Raw genomic sequence first — 22,308 nt, 5'->3', positions numbered from 1 at the left:
TCCTGAGTGACCTTCAGAAGTTTTTAGCCGGCGGTCGTTATTCGTTAAAAAGTTATTAACAAAAAAAGTTTTGAAAATATAGCAGCTATTTTGAGTATTGAGAGGCATAAACGACCAATATTACGTCTTTTTTTTTTAAGTAGAGAATATCTCGTTTCGCGTGAAAGTTGCTGCTTTACCAAAACACAACATTTAAAGCAGTAAATTGTATATTGAATATATGTGAGTATTCGAAGGCATAAATGACTAATATATATGTCGAAATAGTTCACGCATATACTTTCCACGCGAGACGAGTTGTCACATGGGTTCGTGGCGCGCTTTACACAAGCTTGTTTATATATATATATATACATAATGAATTAGACAGTGCTCGTAATTAATTAGTGTTTATTATGTGTATTAATTTTACAGCGGATACATTCTACGCATAATACGAAAGAAAGCACCAATTCTTTCGTTAAAAGTGTTTTTTTTTTTAAACAAATTCCGCCAAGTAGTGAATATAATGTGTTTACACAATGCCAAATCGAGGTATTGCTCCTCGATATATATATTAGTCATTTATGCCTTCCAATACTCACATATATTCAATATACAATTTATCAACAATTTACTGCTTTAAATGTTGTGTTTTGGTAAAGCAGCGACTTTTTCGCGAAATAAAGTATTCTCTGCTTTAACAAAAAGACTTCAATTTATCAACAATTTACTGCTTTAAGGGGGCATATACCTTTCTCGGCCCAAAAAATAGGCATATTTCGTGATTTTTTTTAACATTAAAAAAAATGTTTGAAGGTAAGGGTTTTTTGTACAACAAAGTACATCTATTGTAGTTATAAAAAAAAATTTTCTTTATTATTTGTAATAAATCATCCCCCCTCTTTCGCCTCTTGAAGTACGTCCCGCACAAAATGTTTGAAATTGCGGTACCATGGATATCTCCGCAGGATCATCTGAAACAAAAAAAAGAGTTACAGAATATTAAAGTTTGATAATTTTTCTAGTCCTTGACCCATCCTTTTTTGAAAATTCAAATTTTCAATAAAATGGCAGACTGTCAAAATTTAGGTATCGATTTTCGACAAAAATTTCAATCTTTTTTGTTTTAAAAAAAATATATAAAATCAAAATTTTTCAAAAAGCATGGGTCAAGGACTGGTAAATTTTATGAACTTTTATTTAAAAAAAAAATTAAATAGATCGGTTGACCCATTACCGAGATATTTATGGTACCGACTTGAAAAACATGGTTTCGAGAAAAACGCGTTTAAAGTTTCAGAACAAGTTTACACTATGATAAAACTGTTTTCTCACGACTTACATGTAATCATCTATTCCGGGGCCATACAGGGAATCCTCCAGGGCAAGGTGCTCATCATTTTGATGGTTTTTTTCAAGGCGGCGCTTTAGTCGGGCCTCCCGTGTTGCATGCTGCTCTCGGACGTCTGCTTGATCGCAGCGGCGAGTGTCACTCAACGCAGCAAATTGTACTGCGTTTCGTCCAACTGCTATTCCCATTGTACTCATTACTTTCAAAAGAGCTAAGGTTCCTTCATTAAATAAACAAACAGCGAGAAAAGTCGCAATTTTGACGACTCGAGCGCTACTGTTTGTATTTTTCGGAGCTATCCTCCAGATCAAGTTATTATAACTTTCGTTCGTGTTTTGAGTATATCCGCCGAGGCAACGTTTCAATAACGACTCATTTGAAAGATCTTCGTATATAGGGCGAATTGCATTCAAAACGTCGTCAGGTTAGGTATTGTTTCTTTGCTCGTACTTGTCCAAAGATCCGTTCGCTTTTGCTAGTTGCCACTCACACCATGAATCCGAGCCTTCAGGACAAAGATGATGTTGCGGTTTTATTGTCGTCGAACTATAATGATAAAAAGTAGCCCACACAGCATTCCGCATTCCTTCTACCGAGTCGAAATTGCGCCGAATAGCAAGACCATAATACACGGAGAGTTTGTCTATCATCTTCGCAGTTAATTTATTCTTTCCGCCAATACCTTTGTGATCTTTCTTACATTTCCGGAGTCGAGCGCCCATGCGTTTCTGTACGTGTCCGATGCACTCTTTTTTTTGTATTTCTTTATCTTTGTATGGTTTAGATTCAACGATACCCTTATACGTTTTTGAATCGCCATCACCAATGTAGTGCGTATACTTTACTGTACTGCGTACTGTTCTTCTGATCTATGGAACATTTCTTTGATGGAATCTACTTCCATTTTTCCGGCGGAGCCTTCATGATTCGCTTGGAAATTGCTTTCATGCTCGATTTTCCACTCATTATACTCTTCGGTGTTTTTCTTTTTGTCCCAAACTTCGCATTGTTTACAGTAAGAAGATTTTACATTGACATCGACAACTTTCTTCGAATGTGCACCGATGAGACTGCATACGCCATACAAAGAAGAAAATCCGCGTTTTTGCCAAGTCCCGTCTCCAGAAACACATAAATCCGTAACATTTTCGACTTCTTGCTCCAAACTCATCCTCAGCTGCTCTTCTTGTACCGCGTCCTTCATGCTCATTTCCGCAACGGCCTTGGATGCAATATGAATGTTTTTTTGGATTTCATCGTGAGATTTTTGAGCAACAGGAGGAGGTAAGTCCATCAATCCACAAAATTTTTTCTCACCTGATGCTCCATGTCCTAAACAACGCATAGCAAAACTAAATCGACGGTTTATTTCGTACGATAAACCGATTTTTGGACAAGAAGAAATGTCAGTTGGCCTGCACTCGTCACAAAGTATCAAAATTTTAAAACCAAGGCCTCGAGAACTTTCTGTTTGAAATTTCACGTCGCCTCCGCACGTTTTACATTTCACAACCTGTGAAATTTCGTTGAAAACTGAATTGAAATTTAAAATTCTGTAATTCAAACTGTCATTCTCCGGCACGAGCATACTATTCTCCGATTTCAATTTCTTCGCAGCTTTAGTGGTCGTCTCGATTTCACTTTCTAATGCCCATCTATTGGGCGGCTTCGGACGTTTTGGTATCGAATCCTTGCGAAATTTATTGCTTCGGTGCGATTCCCGAGAACTTTTTGATCTCTTTATTGTAACATGTGCGTACAACAGAACTGACACCAAGCAACTAAATACGTGGACTAAAGATTATTCTAGAAAAAATTTGAAGTGCCATCTATTAAAAGACTTATGTACCTACTACCCAGAAACGAACTTTTATTTAAATTACAATGGGGGGTCAGCTACCAGCGGGGGGTACAAGAGTCAAACGCTGTTACCTGCGCGTTGCTCCGAAACGGCCTAACAGACGCTCGGACGGCGCTCAGTACAAAGTGCTGTAACTTCTTCAATTTTTCGAATTTCTTTAAATGGCTTTGGATTTACATTCCTGAAATGTTGTTCTTTCGAAATATGCAATAAAAAAAAATCGATTTTTTGAAGCCGAGAAAGGTATATGCCCCCTTAAATGTTGTGTTTTGGTAAAGCAGCGACTTTTTCGCGAAATAAAGTATTCTCTGCTTTAACAAAAAGACTTCAATTTATCAACAATTTACTGCTTTAAATGTTGTGTTTTGATAAAACAGCGACTTTCTCGCGAAATAAAATATTCTCTGCTTTAACAAAAAGACTTCAATTTATCAACAATTTACTGCTTTAAATGTTGTGTTTTGGTAAAGCAGCAACTTTCACGCGAAACAAGATATTCTCTACTTAAAAAAAAAAGACGTAATATTGGTCGTTTATGCCTCTCAATACTCAAAATAGCTGCTATATTTTCGAAACTTTTTTTGTTAATAACTTTTTAACGAATAACGACCGCCGGCTAAAAACTTCTGAAGGTCACTCAGAAGAGTGACCTTGACAACATATGTCAAGGTCAAGGTCATTGGCAGGTGGGGTCTTAATATGCATAATTACTTTTTAATCTTTGGAAAATGCTATTGTATATTTTAAATAGTAAATATTTCGATTTATACAGTCAACCCCGATGATCTTGACCTTGACATATGTTGTCAAGGACATGACCCTGAGTAACTTTTCCTTATAATTTAATCGTCGCTCATTGGTTATTTAAAAGTTATAAGCAAAAAAAGTTTGAAAAATATACGAATTTGTGTCAATACATTTTGTACAATAAGGGAAGTAATTTGCTGATATGTAAGCTGATGTGTGTGTGTGTGTGTAGACAGTACACATGTAAGCGGGGGAGGGGCTACCGTCCTTCCCCTGCTGGCAGGGATGGGTAGGGGTAGACCTCGGTTTGCGTGGAAAGTTGAAAACCCGAACCGTACAATAATAGACCTTGTTTCGCCCTATAAGCAGAGGTAGGATGGGGTAGATTGAAGCAAAAGTCACCCTACTCCATCTCGGCCTGCATATAAGGCAAAACAAGGTCTATCATTGTATAGTTCGGGTTTTCAACTTTCCACGCAAACCGAGGTCCACCCCCACCAACCCCTACCTGCAGGGGAGGGACGGTAGCCCCTCCTTCGCTTACATGTGTACTGTCTAGGTACATATATCAGCAAATTCTTTTAGCACTGACACAAATTTGTAAATTTCTCAACCTTTTTTTGTTCATAACTTTTAAATAAGCAATGGTCGATGATTAAGTTATAAGGAAAAGTTACTCAGGATCATGTCCTTGACAATATGTCAAGGCCATGGAAATCACTGAAGTCACCCTTAATCTCATTGTGATATCATAGTGATATATCAGATAACATGCCAAGTGAGCATGAATTTATACATATTATAAAATGTATTTTTTTATTACATAAATAATTTAATTCTTCTATCATACTTAATAGAATAATAAAATATTTAATGTAAAAGAACTTGTTAATAAGCATGAAAAATTGTGTTTACCATAATATTTAATTTTTTTATTATTATGCCTATTAAAATAACAGAATGTTTCGTCCAAAAAACTTGGCGTTGTTAAACAAATATTTATACGAATGTACTTTATAAAATCGACATACGGGATTAATCGAATCATCTTCTTCGGGGTGATTCGGATCATGAAATTTTCCGACATTTTATAGCTATTACAACAAAAGTGTGTTCTTTTTCGATTCCTAGATTGTTTGCACGTACAATCGTAAATCAACTAATGAGTCATGGTCTCAAGAAACAATGAACGAGACTATGCAGAAAGTAAAGTCTAGAAAAATGACTTTGCGTTGATTTGTTGATTGCCATAACGTTTTAAGGACTGGCATTGTATGTATTAGAATGAAAAATTCATCCATCCACCTGTCGAAGGCTCGTATTTATAGTCCGTTTTTATTTTAAGAATAAAATGTATGTATTTTATAACAAATCTAGTTTCTTAATTAATGGTAATTTTGTATAAAATTTTTATTTTTATAATTCTCTTATTAAAACGTCATTAAAAGGCTAAAAAGATTATAAAGGTCACGTTTTTAACGCCTTGAAATTTCGTCATCGGTCTGTGACTTATTCCTATCAAGAGACACGGTAGTGTCTCGTGCCAAGTACACGCGGAGCGAGACCGACCGTGACTCTTTTACGCGACGCGACGGGTTGCGAGTACCCAAGATGTTGAGATCTCGATAACGAGTGAACGGATCAAGTTCTAAGTAGGCTTGATCGATAGCTTGGGGTCGACTTTGGGGGGGTATCTCCTATAATATTTTCCGCTACGTGCCCTACGAGCGGAGATATTGTGACGCAAAGTCCAAATGTGAAAATTTTTAATTAAGATACGTAAGATACGTAAGATACGTCGACCGTCTCTCATCATCTCTCATGTCATTGGCTGGAATCGCGTCACTTTCACTTTTTCGACGCTGGCGGCGCAGGTATCGCCAGTTTCGATATCGCGCGCGTATTTCGATCGATCTAGTAGGTAAATTAAATAAGGTCGATAGACTTATCGGTCAGGAGGAAGATTTCTATTTAGGTAAATTAGGTATATATATAATACATATTGAGTCAATTACTTCATGTTTATCTGGAGAGATTTCGTATCCTTACATCGTATTACCACCGCTGCCGGAAAAGAAGGTTCTCTACGCTTGGCAGAAAGTGCCGCTAGGGAATTTTTAAGTCGATTCTTATGAATCAAGCTTGAATTCGACGTCTAGGTATCCCAGGTTGCCGATGACGAGGTCCAGATAGTGCGCTTCATAGTTTTCGGTGTCCAGGTGTAATAATACGTTGAATTCGATGTCTACGTGTCCCAGGTTGCCGATGACGAGGTCCACATAGTGCGCTTCGTAGTTTTCGGTGTCCAGGTGTAATAATACGTTGAATGCGATGTCTAGGTGTCCCAGGTTGCCGATGACGATGTCTAGATAGTGAGCTCCGTAGTTTTCGGTGTCTACGTGTATTAATACGTTGAATTCGATGTCTAGGTGTCCCAGGTTGCCGATGACGAGGTCCACATAGTGCGCTCCGTAGTTTTCGGTGTCTACGTGTATTAATACCTTGAAATTGATGTCTAGGTGTCCCAGGTTGCTGATGACGAGGTCCAGATAGCGCGCTCCGTAGTTTTCGGTGTCTAGGTGTAATAATACCTCGAATTCAATGTCTACGTGTCCCAGGTTGCCGATGACGAGGTTCACATAGTGTGCTTTGTAGTTTTTGGTGTCTAGGTGTATTAATAACTTTAAATCTGAATGTAGGACACGTAGATATCGAATTCGAGGTATTAATACACGTAGACACCGAAAACTACGGAGCGCACTATGTGGACCTCGTCATCGGCAACGTGAGACACCTAGACATCGAATTCAACGTATTATTACACCTGGACACCGAAAACTATGGAGCGCACTATCTGGAACCCGTCATCGGCAACCTGGAACACGTGGACATTGAATTCAAGGTATTAATACACCTGGACACCGAAAACTATGGAGCGCACTATGTGGACCTCGTTATCGGCAACCTGGGACACCTAGACATCAAATTCAAGCTTGATTTATAAGAATCGACTTAAAAATTCCCTAGCGGCAGAATTAAAATTATGTCATGACATAATAAAAATTCGCTGAATTAAAATTATGTCTAGACATAATAAAAATTGGACGAATAATAGTAACCTTTCGGAAGTAGAGGTTTTAAGCTTGAAATTTAAATTTTATTCATTTTTAAAGATAAATTTAGTGTTCCTTCAATTTTTGTGAGAAATGTATAATTGACTTTTACTTAAATATTATTAATTTTTATGTATTTGTTGGTATTGCTAATTTTGTGAATAATTAAAAAATAAAAAATAAAAATGTTTTGCAGATCCTTGCTTAACACTACAAAATAGGTGATATCATTTTTACGTCATTATTACATGATTATAAAAGGATAATTGACGTAACAATTGACCAAAAACTGACGTGAAAATCACGAGACGCTGCTGCCTGGGAAGTTGCCCTCAAATTGCAATCAATATGCTGTTAATCTTAGATGACAACGAGTTGTCGTCAAGTTGCTGTCACAAATCATCTCTTCACGGATAACAAATCCGTGTGAACATGTTGCTTTCAATTTGCCGTGAATAGAATTAGAATTTATGTGAGTTCAGCCCGACAGACATAATGCTGTCTCACCTTGTCCCAAGTTTGTCAAAATTAGTTGCATCAACGATTGTTGGCAACATGATAGCAAACTCACAGCATTTGGCTATCTGGGTAGTTGTAATAAGCATGCTCTTAATCCTTTACTAGATGCATCCATCTGAATAGTGAATTCTTTGTTAACGTAAAAATTTGTCAACACTGGTGCTTCCGTTATTTTTTTAATTTTATTGAATACTTGTTCATGTATTGTTGCTCATGAAGACTCTATATCTTTTTTCAATAGATTTCTTAACGGTAATTGAACATTCCCAATACTCTCTGTAGCTCTTTCTTATTTTGTAGACTTTTCAGATTCAATACCACTTTTATTTTTTCTTTGTCTGGTTCCATACCTGCTTTCGAAAATCTGTGTCCTAAATAACTTACTTCATTTACTCTAAATTGTACTTTATCTGGATTAAACCTAATACTTCGTTCTCTCGCTCTATTCAACACCTTACCTAAAATTAAATCATGCATTTCTTTTGTTTTCGCAGCAATTAAAACGTCATTGAAACATACCGTAACGCCTTCTATATCTCTAAACTTTTTGTTATTTATTTTCTGAAAAAGTTCTGGAGCCAGAATTAATCCAAACGGTACTCTTGTAAATCTATAATTACCAAAAGGTGAATTAAATGTGCATAATCTACTTGAACTTTTATCCAGTTCCACATGATAAAATCCATCCTTTAAATCTAGAACAGCAAACCACTTTTTGTCTGACAAGGTTGCCCTCACATCATTTAAAATTGGTAATAACCATAATTCCCGCTTAACACTTTTATTAAGGTCTACTAGATCCAAGCAAATTCTTAGTGTTCCATTTGGCTTTTCCACTATAACTAGATTTTTCGCCCATTCAACTAGCCTATCAGTCTTAACAATTATTCCTTTCTGCTCTAGATCATCTAACGTAGCTTTTAACTTATCCATTATAGAATATGGTATGCGTCTTGGTGGACTCACAATTGAACAACAATCTGGTTTCAGAACAATTTTACATTTTCCTTCTTTCCTATTCCTGTGAACAAGTCTTTATTCCTTTTAATAAATTCCTGCTTATCTTCTATAGCTTTAATTGTTTCCACTTTCTTTACTAGTCCTAAATCTATGCAAGACTTTAAACCTAATAAGGGCAATCTTTCATTTCTAACTACAACAAATTTTTGTATTTTTACGCAATCTTTTACTTTACGCTGTAACTTAATCTTACCTGTTGCAAACTTTATCAGGTAGGACTTTGGGCCGCAAAATAAGCACACGTGTCTTTTACCTTATGCTCAAAAGTTTTTATTCAAAAAAGGTCTGTTGCTGCGTTGAGAGTTATCTAGAGACAGAGAGTATATATAGAGAGAAATGTATGTACGCGTGATGAGCCTCTACCACGCGTGCGTGTTGTGAGAAAGGAATCGACAATCGAAATCGATAATCGTTGTACACGCGATATATTCGAATAATCTCAATATTACCTAATGGCTTAAATTTGTGTCGCCTACGCTTCTAATATTACAATTTGTTTTCTCTAGTTGTTTATTCCTTAAGTTATTTAATACTTTTTTTGGCAAAACATTTACCTGCGCACCTGTATCAAGTTTGAATTTAACAATTTTATTATCTATTTCTATAATTTCAAACCGGCCGAAATACACATTTGATGTACCTTTTCTTTGACTATATTTACTGACTCTATTGCTAGACAGTCCTCTTGTTCGCTATCCTCTTCTAGCTCCTGAACTTCTTTCACCCTGCATGCTATCTCGAAATGATTTAGTTTTCCACATCGGTTGCATTTCTTTCCAAATGCTGGGCATTCTCTTGATCCGTGCTTCCTATTGCATCTTGTGCACTGAAATTCCGTTTCAGCTCTTGTTCCTTCTTTCCCTTCCTGTTTTGTCTGGCTATTTTGTTTCTTCCATTTTGTTTTTATTATTGGTTTTCTATCAATTTTTTCAACTACTTTCTCCTCCTGCACCGTCTTGACTCTTTCTTTCAGCATTTCTTTGGCCCTGCATATTTCAAGCGCTTTATCCAGTTTTAAATCTGTTATATTTAACAACTTCTCTTGTACCGTTAAATCAATACCTAGCACCAGCCTGTCACGAATCATATCTTGTTCATCTACAAACTCACAGTTCTGTGCTATTTTTTTGAGCTCCTTTACAAAGTTGTCAACTGGTTCATTTGGTTCTTGAATCCTTTTATTGAATAAAAACCTTTCATTTATTATGTTTTTCTTTGGAAGTAGGTACTCGTCCCTAACTACTAGATCATAGTTCTTCTGATCATCCTCATTGAGTCCAAAATTATTAAATATGTCAATTCCTACTTTACCTATTGTATTTAGGAATATAGAAACTTTAACTTCACTACTCTTCTGATGCAATCCATTTGCCGTCATAAAAATATTGACTCGCTGTTTAAACCTTCTGTAATTTTCTGTAATATTACCGCTGAAGTCAGTGGTGATGGGATTTTTGCCTCCATCCTGGTCTAATATTAAACTTTTTACTCAAGCTGTGCCTATCTTCAGTGAGCCTTCCGTGACTTTCTTCTAACCTCGAATCTCAACGATCACTTCTTGTTCGGTTTTCAAACTGCCATCCACTCTCCATTTCTTCTCTACGACTGCGCCATGTTACGTGGATGCAGGTATGATATTATACGCCATCAAATACTTTATATATATATATATATATATATATATATACATATACATAACAGTTCATCCTAATTATATTGATATACAAATATATATATATATATATATATATATATATATATATATATATATATTGTATATATATTATATATATATATATATACAAATATATATATATATATATATATATATATATATATATGTATATCAATATAATTAGGATGAACTGTTATGTATCGATGTATCTCTGATTCTGCTGAGTAAAGGCCCGCGCTCCTTTACGCTACTTGGCGCCATCTACACCCGGGAAAAAAGGATTAGATCCGACCAGATCAAATTATACCTCAGCAGATCAAATTTTATCGGATCAGATATGCTCAGATATGACTTCTCATGTCTGCGCAGATCTGGTCATATATGTTCATATATAACTATATATAACTATATATGGCGTGTAATCTGATTTTCGACGGCTCAGATCGAACCATATCTGCTCAAATTGGACCATATCTGCTCAGATCGAACCGTATCTGTGATTGAATTTCATCGAAACAGTCTAGATCTGACTGTATCTGTTTAGATATAACCATATCTATATATATAAAGACAAATGTCCTGACTGACTGACTGACTGACTCATCAACGCCCAGCCCGAAACCCTGAACCTAGGAACATGAAATTCGGGTAGTGTATTCCTCTCATGACGTAAGCACCCACTAAGAAGGGATTTTTAGAAATTCGACCCCTAACGGGATGAAAAGTGGTAAAACGTGTTTCACGGGTACCGTAGCGAAGCACGGGTGTATCAAGCTAGTCTATACTAAAATGCGATCCAAAATACATTACATCTGTCCAGATATAAGTCGAACTGATTGTGAGTGATTGTGTTTGACCGAAAACTGTTCAGGTCTGACGATATCTGGCCATGTTTAACTATAATAAATTAAATGTTCGATGATCGATATTCGACTAATGTGATATTTGAATATATAAATATGATTTTATTTATATACATAGCAAATTAAAGATATTCAATTAAATATCTCTGATATAATTATTGTCGTGCCGCGCCGCGAATGGAGGTTCGGGGGCCGGCACAGGGTATCGAGGATCCTCCGGGACGGGGAAATGACACTAACCCTTTATAGATTATGCCCGTGGCGGTGTTTAATAAAAATATTTCAGTACACCTTTGTTTTACTTTTACTTACAATTAGTTACACTGATGAAAATACGCGGTCGACACGTAACCTGCGCGTTGGTCGTAGACTGCCCGCCGCTTCTCGGAAGGGCGGGCTTTTATCATGCCTAGGCTCGTTTCCACGTTGCCGACTCAGCTGTCAGCGCTTTTGCTTCCGCGATTGGGTCAGTAGTGACCTGGTGGTGTCTGGAATGCCAGCTCGGGTGTATTTGGCAATTGTCTGGAATGCCCTCTCAGGTGTATGTGGCAATTATCGGTGCTTGCGCTGACAGCTCGATGTTGCAACTAGGGAACGTTGACTTCCGTTTCACAACATCCCTTCCCCCATGGAAAAAGAAAAACTGAGGTATGAGGTTTTTCGTTAACATTTGTTTTATACAGGGTATTCTTTTCTTTTTCCATAGAGGTCACATTCTTTTATAATCTATTTTCCCAGTTGCATGCGAAAATCGCGTCGCGTTTCCTTATTCGTTTTCCTTCTTACTAGCCATATGATCGTAAGTACGATCCCTATTATAATTACACCTATGGACACGGAGCCCACGGGATATATTACATATTTGTTAGATAGGAGGCTGACTTGGTTGTTTTCTAGTTCGTCGTTTATTTCTTCTAGGTTCAAGCTCAATTTCGTTAGCTCCGCGGGATCATTAATCCAATCGTAGTTCTGTTCCTGGTTTTTCGTTATTTCCAATATTTTTAGTTATTGTTTTGAAGGTTAAGTTAAACTGTGGTAAATGCATTTGTACGTATTTGATGTATTCTCGTTTTTTTGTTTGTAGTGTTAAGTCCGTCGTAGTCAGTCTACAGTTTTCATTTAGCTTAATTTTTCCTGTTCTATGTATTTCGATTTTATTTTCAGTCTGATCATTGCATTGTATGGTTACTTGTTGTTTATACGGGGTAGAAAACAGCCATGTCTGCGGTTCCGCTAGAGTTATCTAAAACGTCACGTTCGAGAGAATGTGACGTCGCTCGCAACTATCTCTTTGTGCTCTTATATAGATCTGCACATCGCATGGTGCGTGCGCTGTTACAAAATACACGGGGTAGTTTACATCGCATACAAATGTCGTGTCAGAATGCGTACATTTGTCTAGATCGTTTTTGCTTACATGCGGAGGATGTTGTTACATGCGTCTCGGTTATTGTCATCTGCGTTATTGCATAGTCAGCCCTTTGATCTGTTCGAGGTAATTTTGGAGTAAGTGATATCTCACTTGGAATGCCGCGACATCAATTCTGATAGCTAGTTTCCATGTTGCCTCCTTTAGTTGCATGGTTCCGATCTTCTCGAAGTAGATTCCAGGTTTGTCGCTAAACGATGTTACCTCGTACGGTGGTACAGGTTCCGATCTCGCTTTCTCTGCGAGGTGTACGATGACGATGATTATCCTGCAATATTCGCGTTTAAGATAGGACCTTTTTTTGTTTACTTATTAATATATATATTTTGCTTTACTCCTTGATAAATGCTTTTAACCGATTTACATGCACGCGTATCGTATTTCGTTTTATTTTAATGGTGTAGTTTACGTTGCTATGTTTCTCAAGGATCACGTATGGTCCGATCCATTGAGACTCGAGCTTTTTCGCTCGTCCGCGTCGTACTGTCTTGTCATGCAGTAACACGTTATCGCCTACCTTAAATGTCTCTTTGTTTATTTTCTTATCGAACTGCTGTTTCGCCTTGCTTCATTTTCTGCTGGCGTAGATGTTCGGTCAAACTTAGCCTACTGGCCTCTGAGTACGTACGGCTCCGGTGGCGAAATCTTATGCGTTCGTCACCGCGCTCAAATGGTCGGTCTGTAATTGCTCGCGTAATCTTTCGCGTCGCGCTGAAATAGATTCGTGTTTTTCGGTCGCGTGTAACGTGAGTACGTCAGTTGTGTCACTTACCGGCTTCTCTTTTAGAGTTACACGCGGTGTGGGAGTCCCTACTGATTTTTCCACGCCGTTTGACATGCTTATTGGGCATTCAACATCTGTCGGCTCCATCAAACAGTGTCCGATGAATACTCTTGGTGTAGGTTCTTTACCTTTTACGATACCTACTCTGTTGCGGGGTGGTAAATCTACCTTCTTATATGTTCGGAGTTTAAATGTAACTTTTTCGATGTGTATCTGCTTTGTGGCGTGTGAGATAACGGCCTTGCGCTTTGTGAGGAAATCATTCCCCAGTATTCCCTCATAATCGGTCGGGAAATCATCTTCTACCACGTACACAGTATGGCGTATTTTCTGGTTTCCGAGGTCTACGGTTGCTTTTATCTTTCCGAGAGTGTGGATCTTGTGTCCCGTCACTCCGGTCAATTTCAGGCGTTTTTCTCGCACCATAGTATCGCCTTTTAAATTTCCTACTTTTATTAGCGTCAGGATCGCTCCTGAGTCTAATAAAAAATTCGTTTTGCCTTTCTTAGCCTCTTGAATCGGCAGTGTTATCAGGTTTAAAGTGTGTATGTTATGCTTTCCCGTTATCTGCGACACTTGATACTCCTCGGCGGCTCGTGCCTTATTCTTCCTGGGTCTCTCGTCTTCTTCGCTGCCGCTGCTGGAGGAAGATTCAACGCTCGTTTCTCGCGATTTCTTTTTTCTTACCTTTAAACCGTTTACTGGCGCCTTTTTGGGGGCGTCCGTTTTCGATCGGCTTGATCGTTCCGTGTTGGGTCGTCCATTCAGCGACCAACACTCTTCTCGCTTATGCCCGGTCCCTTTGCAATAGGTGCACTCGATCGTATTTATTCCACCGGGCTTGTCCGCTTTCGGCAACGAGAATCTATTCGCATGTCGGCTCGTACGGCAATCTCGCCCATAATGGCCGGTTTCTCCACATTTGTGGCACTGTATTGCTGCGTTCTGTGAATATCGCGCGTTTTCCGTATTGAATTTATGTTTGTTTATCGGCTGTCCGCTCCGCGGGGAGGGGCCTCTCACCTTTTCCTCCGCGCTGGCACCGGTTATTGCCTCCTGTAGGCAATTTGATATCTTTGCGCTCGGACTAGCATCTTGATATCGTCGTGCAACTCTATTTGAAAGTTATGTAGGGCTTGCATCTTAACGCTGTCGAGAATCGCTTTCTGCTGTTCTTGCGAGTGCCCTTGGCCTTCCTCCATGGCCTCGTACAATTCTCGCATTAACTTTTCGACGCGTCGCCCGAATTCCTGCGCGCTTTCTCCCGGTTTTTGTTTCAGGGAGTTAAATTCCAATTGCAGATGAGTCATGCCGCGCTTTCCCAGATATTCCGTTTCGAGCTCGCGCTTTAGCTGCTCAAAATCACGAATATCTCGCGTGTCAAAGTCTGTCATGGCCTTTCCTTTAAATTTTGTGCATAAAATGGCCTCTAAGAGCATCGATTCGTCCGCGGGCTGAATGTTTTTCATTGCGTAGGTACTCGCGCTTAGAAATTCGCGGACGCGCTCTCGGGACTCTCCGTTTATTTCGGGTATCATATTTCGGGCTTCCTTTAAGATAAGGAACCCGATGTGGTGTCCCGGTTGATTACGGACGTCGCTATGCGTTCGCCCGTATGTGACGTCTAAGGGGCCGTGGCTGCGTACGCGGCGGACCCTTTCCTCGGAGTGATCGTACATCGCGATTTCTACTCGGCTTATGCGCTCCTGCATGTCGCGAATCGCGCGTAGAATTTCGTCTAACGCGGCGTCTTGTGCGCCTTGGTATGCTCTAGGCGGCTCTGGGGCTCGGTTTCGGTTAGTCGCGGGCGGTCGTCTGTTTATAGAGGACCTGAGTCTCGTTATCTCGGCGTCGACCTGCTCGGGAATCACCGGCTGTTCCTGAGTTTCGTCGCGGGGCGTATTTGCCTGAGCCGCTCTTCCTTGCTGGCTCATATTTTCGTCCGCGGAGTCTCCTTCGGGATCGAATACGCTGCTGTCGTATAACGTGAGAGAGAAGTCCCTTCGGTGAGAGACTCTGCTTGGCGTACGGTCTGAGACGTCTGAATTTGCGTCTGTTTGTGTCGGGGTCAGTCTATCGTCGCCGTTACCGCGATTATTATCGTTATTTTCGCCCGCTACACTTTCGTCTATTTCGTCGAAAGCAAATTCGCGTTCTATCACGACGTTAGGGTGCAGTTCTAGCACCGGCCTGTCGTCGTCTGAGAATCGCGAGTCTAAATTTCGTCGCACGAGGTCTAATGCGTCGCCTTCCGGGTGTCTCGCGGCGCGAACGGGGGTTTGGCGGCTATGTTGCTGATGGGGGGATGTCGGGGTAATTCGTCCGACATCTATCGGCGCTTGCGCTTGTAAGTTCGGCACTCGCGAATTTTATGTTCGGCGTTGGCGATCCGTTTTCTTTCTGCGCTCGCGAGTATAATTAAAACGGACTTACAGTATCGCCGCGCTGCGCATGGTGTCCGCTTTCCGCTGAGTAGTCGTCCGCTGCTGCGCTGACCCGCTGGGCTGCTTCGCTGCCTCGCTGCTTCGTTGCCACGCTGCTTCGCTGCTCGGGCTGGCGAGTCCGTGCGGTAGGTCGGGGCCTTCTCCGGTGTCGCTGATAACACTCGGCGGCTGCTACCATGGCTTCTCTCGCTCTGGATCTGGCTGGCTGTTCCTTTCGGGGATGCTTTTACTGCCTTTTGATGATCCGCTCCTTTTGCAGGCGTGAACCTCTGGAGTTGGCTGTCCTTTCGCCCGGTTGTCGGAGATCCCACCGCTGCCACCAGTTTTGTCGTGCCGCGCCGCGAATGGAGGTTCGGGGGCCGTCACAGGGTATCGAGGATTCTCCGGGACGGGGAAATGACACTAACCTTTTATAGATTATGCCTGTGGCGGTTTTTAATAAAGATATTTCAGTACACCTTTGTTTTACTTTTACTTAGTTACACTGATAAAAATACGCCGACACGTAACCCGCGCGTTGGTCGTAGACTGCTCGCCGCTTCTCGGAAGGGCGGGCTTTTATCATGCCTAGGCTCGTTTCCGCGTTGCCGACTCAGCTGTCAGCGCTTTTTCTTCCGCGATTGGGTCAGTAGTGACCCGGTGGTGTCTGGAATGCCAGCTCGGGTGTATTTGGCAATTGTCTGGAATGCCCTCTCAGGTGTATGTGGCTATTGGGTTGTTGAAAAAAAATTATATATATACTTTTTTATATGTAAACGTGTATTAATAACACCAAAGCACAAAAATATAAAAAAAATTTTTTGTGTAAACCTGTAAATTATTATTAATAATTTTATCGACGTAAAAATTCAAGTTTTATCACGTGATTATGAAACGCCACGCGATTGGCATACGGGCTCGTGACGTCACGATGTTACATGGTCACGCCGCGAAGACTGGATACGATGTGTATAAAATAAGCTCTCCGAAACGACTTATAATAAATTCGATTATTTAGCCGAATTTCGACGCAGAATGTGTGAACAAGGCTTCGTGAAAGCAAATAGCAATAATTTGCCGCAAATTAACATGTTTGCGGTGTTAGAATTTCTTAAAGATAATGATCGTTTCAATGCTCCAGAAATACGTTGTGCCAAAGCTTCATTGTAAGTAAAATAATTACGTTTCAATGTGTAACTGCTCATTAACAAATAACATTACTACGAGATTTTTATCGTAAATTATTTAAAGGAACTGTCGTGAGAGCTACGGAGATGCAGCTGTAGGTTATGTCCAAGTAAAACATGAAGGAGACCTCTGCATTGTGAAATGTCGAGTATGTCCTGAACATAAGGTTCGGAGCAAAGCATATTCAACAACATTAATCATTAATGAAGCAACAGAGAAAATTATAGACGTTCAGTATCATGATTGCGCAGCAGCAACAGGTATCTATGAATATATGCAGTAAAAAGTGATGCGTTTTTACCTGTTCTCATTGCCATGCGTTCCTTAAAATTTGTCTTACACTACAGGTGGATGTAAACATGCTTCAGCAGTTCTCATGTGGGTACATCGAAGGAGCGAAGACCCTGCGCCTACAGAAATAGCATGGTATTGGAAAAAATCTCGTTTGTCAGGTGTAGGAACGGCACTCAAATATGTCGAAGTCAAAGATTTAGGCATTCAGAAAGTACATAGACTAAAAAAAACATCCATTCCCGATAATAGCACTTTCTTACACGACGTTCTAGAACTGGCAGAAAGTAAACAAATTGACTGTCAAATTTCACGACTAGAGGTTGACTTGAAATGTCTGAAAACAAATGATTTATCGTTGCACAAACTCCTTTTAAAATTTCACTTAAATGCAGGTTTGATGTCAGGAGATTTTCTTACTTTTGCCAGTTCTGAGATGACTCAAGTCTTATGCGAAGCTGAACAATTGACACGAAACCAGAGTGATTGCCCACTGTGGTACGAACTCCGATACGGGAGGATTACAGCTTCTAAGCTGTACGAAGCAGCACATTGTACAACAGATAGTGGGTCGTTTGTTAAACAGGTAACAGGGGCGAGTAAGGTGCATGAAACAAGTGCAATGTTACGAGGAAAGGACTTGGAAAAACTGGTGCTGATAGAAGTAGAGCGCGAACTAGATACACGAATTAAGAGTGCTGGACTGTATCTATCACCAAATTATCCAGCTCTTGGTGCACCTGATGGTATGACCAACAAATACATTGTAGAAATAAAATGTCCTTTGAATAAAAAAGCGTTGGAAAGATTCTTGTCGAAAGATAAAATTATCAATCCTAAGTGCGTAGCACAAATGCAATTACAAATGTTAGCTACAGGAAAGAAAAGAGGATTATTTTGTGTGGCTGATTCGGCTTTTGAAAGTACAAAAAAAGTGCACATGCAGTGGCTTGCATACGATATAGCAGTAGCACAGGATTTAGTTAAAAAGGCAATGCTGTTTTGGGAAAGAAATATATTTCCATTGTTATTATCTTCTGTACAGAAGTAAGGTGTCAATGTATAAAACTATATGTAACAAAATATATAATATATTCAGAATTATTACCCACTTGTCATACTATTTTTTTTATTATTGGTGAGTGTAAATTTATCAACGCCGAGGCAATCACGATAATGTCATCAGTGTAAGATAACATACTATGATTTATAACAGCATGTGGCTTTAGAAAATCGAATTCACGCAATCTCCCAATGACACGTTCTACGTGGATCCGTAAGCTAGCAATGCGCTTGGTTTCCAAAACCTCAGATTTCGTAGGTTTATGTGTAGGTGTAGACGATACGCTTGGTGGTTTTATTAACTCGCAATGTTTTTCTGCTAATAAAGATTTGATATTTTTAAAACCTCGGTCCGCCATAACAGCACATTTTTCAGGAAGCTGATCTAGTATACCACACTTCTCAAACAATAATACATCTGATATTCTATCTCCATATCCAGTAGAAATGAAATTGATAAAGCCATCCGGTCCACAAGATATCAAATACTTTATCGTGTTACACTTTTTATATTCAGACCAAGTCAAGGCTTGATTTACGGGATCACTCGGTTTTTCGATTTGTATTTCCAGAGCATCTACTATGAACTGGACATGACTGTATGAGCTCCGAAAAGGAATAGGCAAAGTTTTTTTTAACTAAGTTAGGATTTGGGAAGAAAATCAAAGTTTTTAGTAAGTGACTGACAATGAGTATTGGAACAGTTTTGTTGAAAACTATACTTGCATTACTAGGACTCATACAAAATTGTTCAGCCAGTCGTTCTAACGTATCTTGTCTTCTGATCTTCATTAAACATAACTGTATATTTTGGATACTTACATTACCTTTTGTGCTCAAAAGATGCAACAGTGATTTCCATTCGTTCGAAATCCGTACGCTTTCATGTTGGTACTTATAAAATAGTTTGTTACATTTAATATGTCACGTTTATATTTATTTGGGCTACTAGGATCATCGAGACTCGTTTGGTCGCTAAACACATAATAATCATGAGAACTACTTATATCTATCGACGTAGTTGTAGTGCTTGTCGATATGGTGTCATTTGCATAGGACATCTTAGAAATAATAGGTTTTGTCGGAGAAGTTGCAACATTCGTACAAATGGGTAATTTAATCGGGGAAGAACATTCATTGACAGTCGATACTGGAATGTTGCACGTTGTATAAACGCTACGATAATGTGGTCGGATCTTGATCTGTACGCCAACACTGTGCTGCATCATGGAAGTCTGTATTCCGACGTCTCTTCTTGTATCCGCAACTTCTTGTATTTCACACACAGTGAAAGTTTGTTCAGCTCGAGATTTGAGACCGAGTTCATTTATCGCAGGCTTATTTAGGGCAGCAGTTATATTCTATTCCGATGCATCTGCAGAATTTGTCGAAGAAGACTCGAATGCTTCTGTAAGGATCTCGTTTATTTCCGCTCGTCTTTGTCGTTTTTCTGCTACTATACGTGGAGTTGAGCATGTTCTACGTTTACGGTCGGGCTGGCATTCGAATTTATGTGGAATAACGTTTTTTCTAATTTTTACTGGACCTCCCATCATCATGTCATACTGATAATTTTCCATATCCTCTCGCAGCTATAAATATAAAACATTTTTGATGCAGTTACGAAATTAGATTAAGTTATTAATAGATGAAATTCTATCAAAAAAATAATAATTTAACAATTTAACATACGTATACTTAGGCAAAAACTTACTTTGAAATGGTCTTCACAGCAAAAGAAGTTCGATTTGCTGTTTTGCTTCCTCATAGAGGAAGCTTTGTGATGGTAAAAAATTTTTTTCGAGATTTTAAAGGAAATAGGTTTAGAATGTTTTAAAATGTCGAGAAATCATATTAGTAGAAAATGTCCGGAAGTATGTGTGTGTGTGTGTGTGTGTGTGTGTGTGTGTGTGTGTGTGTGTGTGTGTGTGTGTGTGTGTGTGTGTGTGTATTTGTACACGCATCTACTCTCTCTCTCTCTCTCTCTTTCTCTCTCTCTCTCTCATAGAGGAAGCTTTGTGAGCGAAGATTTCTACTTGCACACTTAAAAACTATAAGGAAGTAATGTGCAGGTTTCTACTTGCACACTTAAAAACTATAAGGAAGTAATGTGCAGGTTTCTACTTGCACACTTAAAAATAATTTGCATACTTAAAAATTGTGAGGAAGTAATGTGCAAGTTTTTACTTGCTCACTTAAAAATTGAAGCAATATGCAGGTTTCTACTTGCCCACTTAAAAACTAAAGCAATATGCAGGTTTCTACTTGCCCACTTAAAAACTAAAGCAATATGCAGGTTTCTACTTGCACATTTAAAAACTATAAGGAAGCAATGTGCAAGTTTTTACTTGCACACTTAAGAACTATGAGGAAGCAATGTGCAAGTTTCTACTTGTTTTAGGTTGTCTTTCCGAACGGCATTAAACCATTTTTTACGAAGTTTCACGTCTTGTGGCACTGTCGCGAACACTTTATTTGGTGTACTTTTTGTTGTACTACCACAGAGAGGGACGAAACATGTTCTATACGTTTTTATTGTTGCCATTTCTATTAAAAACTCAAAATCTCAACAGATATCGTATACGGCATATAACATTGTGACGTCACAGACCGCTCGGGTAACTTCGGGCGTGATCGGCGCGTCATCGGCTATGAGTTTGAAGTAATATTTTATAAAATCTATATCTCCGTTAATATTACGAAAAAAAGAAGCACTTTTTTTCTATAAAACATGCATATAAACTTTCTAAATATTAAAAAAAAAATTAAGTTCAAAAACCCAATTATCGGTGCTTGCGCTGACAGCTCGATGTTGCAACTAGGGAACGTTGACTTCCGTTTCACAACATTATATTAAAATAAATTATGATATAGATATAATTTGCAGAAGACAAGTATCATAAACAAAGAATATTAGTTATTTGTTATAAAAAGGCATTTTCATAAATTTGCCTTATATATAAAATACAAAAGATAATCACAGAAATATAAGTTATTTCGTACATTGTAAGCTTATAGATGATGGATAAACAAAAGTGAAAAAAATTCTCAATTTGATTATTATTTAATAGCTAGATTACATTAAAAATTTTTGTTGAAGTTATTTGGAGACTTGCATAAATAATTACCAACTCGAATAAGAATTATTAGAGACTTTACATTTTTTTACTTTAATTAATAAGAATTATTTACTGGTTATACATACAAATGTCGGATCATCCGATAGATGGCATTCGATGAGATCCGTTTCTTGTATTTAAAATATGACAAACGATGGTATAAAAACGGACTATAAATCAAGTGTACGGCACAACTTATATCGTTGTATCGGGGAGTCCACGTTTATAATAAAATAGCACACAATTTTTAATTAAATCGATATATTTATGGTTTTATAGCATTTTACATTCCTTCATAATTTTTAATTATATCTGAGCAGATCTGGATACATTCGGTAAATAATTATATCTCGGCAGATCAAATTATATCTGTTCAGATCTGCAGATTATATCTGTTCAGATCTGGCCAGATAGAGACAATTTGCAGCTCCAATTATATCTGGCCAGATCCGATAAACCAGATCTGGTCATATCTCGGCAGATCTAATATTTTTTTCCCGGGCAACTACTGCAACAGTTGTATCTGCAGAAAAATGACAGACAATAAAAGACAGACCCGCAAAAAAGATGTATAATTGCGCGTTTATTGGGTTATGCAATCCGGCTGGACTGATGTTGTTGCGGAGAAACTGTGGCAACAACATAAACTTGATTGTGCAGTTTTTACATTTAAAGAGCACAATGTCCACCTCAATAATAAAGCGCGGTAATTTTTCGAGATAATTGTATCGAATGTGCAGCAATTATCAAAGGCTCAGAATGCCAAGCGAAAATACAAATATTATTTTTAAGTATGTAACAAAAAGTATATGTTTCACGAGACATAGCACAAAAAGACATTTCAAGGGAAAACGATGTGCGATAGCAGCGGATGCGATGAA

General features: G+C 38.7%; 1 protein-coding gene and 2 pseudogenes across 1 annotated transcript; 1 reads left to right on the top strand and 2 right to left on the bottom strand.

Moving 5' to 3' along the window:
* Window positions 1-903: 903 nt before the first annotated feature.
* On the bottom strand, window positions 904-8,506 carry LOC139782918 (uncharacterized; annotated as a pseudogene).
* An 8,296-nt stretch (window positions 8,507-16,802) lies between these two features.
* Window positions 16,803-18,297, top strand: LOC139782919 (uncharacterized). Its single transcript, XM_071722004.1, has 3 exons — window positions 16,803-16,933; window positions 17,019-17,215; window positions 17,303-18,297. Exons 1-3 carry the CDS (start codon window positions 16,803-16,805, stop codon window positions 18,295-18,297), a joined length of 1,323 nt encoding a protein of 440 aa, XP_071578105.1.
* Window positions 18,298-18,361: 64 nt separating this feature from the next.
* LOC139782917 (uncharacterized) lies at window positions 18,362-20,853 on the bottom strand (annotated as a pseudogene).
* Between the last annotated feature and the right edge of the window lie 1,455 nt (window positions 20,854-22,308).

The sequence above is a fragment of the Temnothorax nylanderi genome, unplaced genomic scaffold (genome assembly GCF_030848795.1).
Source record: "Temnothorax nylanderi isolate EJ_2023f unplaced genomic scaffold, tnyl_v1.0 TNYL_tig0451_pilon, whole genome shotgun sequence".
Taxonomy (NCBI): domain Eukaryota; kingdom Metazoa; phylum Arthropoda; class Insecta; order Hymenoptera; family Formicidae; genus Temnothorax; species Temnothorax nylanderi.
The sequence above is the reverse complement of the archived record's forward strand: the minus strand, read 5'-3'. Positions and strand labels throughout refer to the sequence as shown.

What these genes read in the sequence shown, in the direction of transcription:
- LOC139782919 (XM_071722004.1), top strand. Translation starts at nt 16,803, where the DNA reads ATGTGTGAACAAGGCTTCGTGAAAGCAAATAGCAATAATTTGCCGCAA. An exon ending in CGTTGTGCCAAAGCTTCATT is followed by an intron (nt 16,934 to 17,018) that starts GTAAGTAAAATA and finishes AATTATTTAAAG; the next exon opens with GAACTGTCGTGAGAGCTACG. An exon ending in TGATTGCGCAGCAGCAACAG is followed by an intron (nt 17,216 to 17,302) that starts GTATCTATGAAT and finishes CTTACACTACAG; the next exon opens with GTGGATGTAAACATGCTTCA.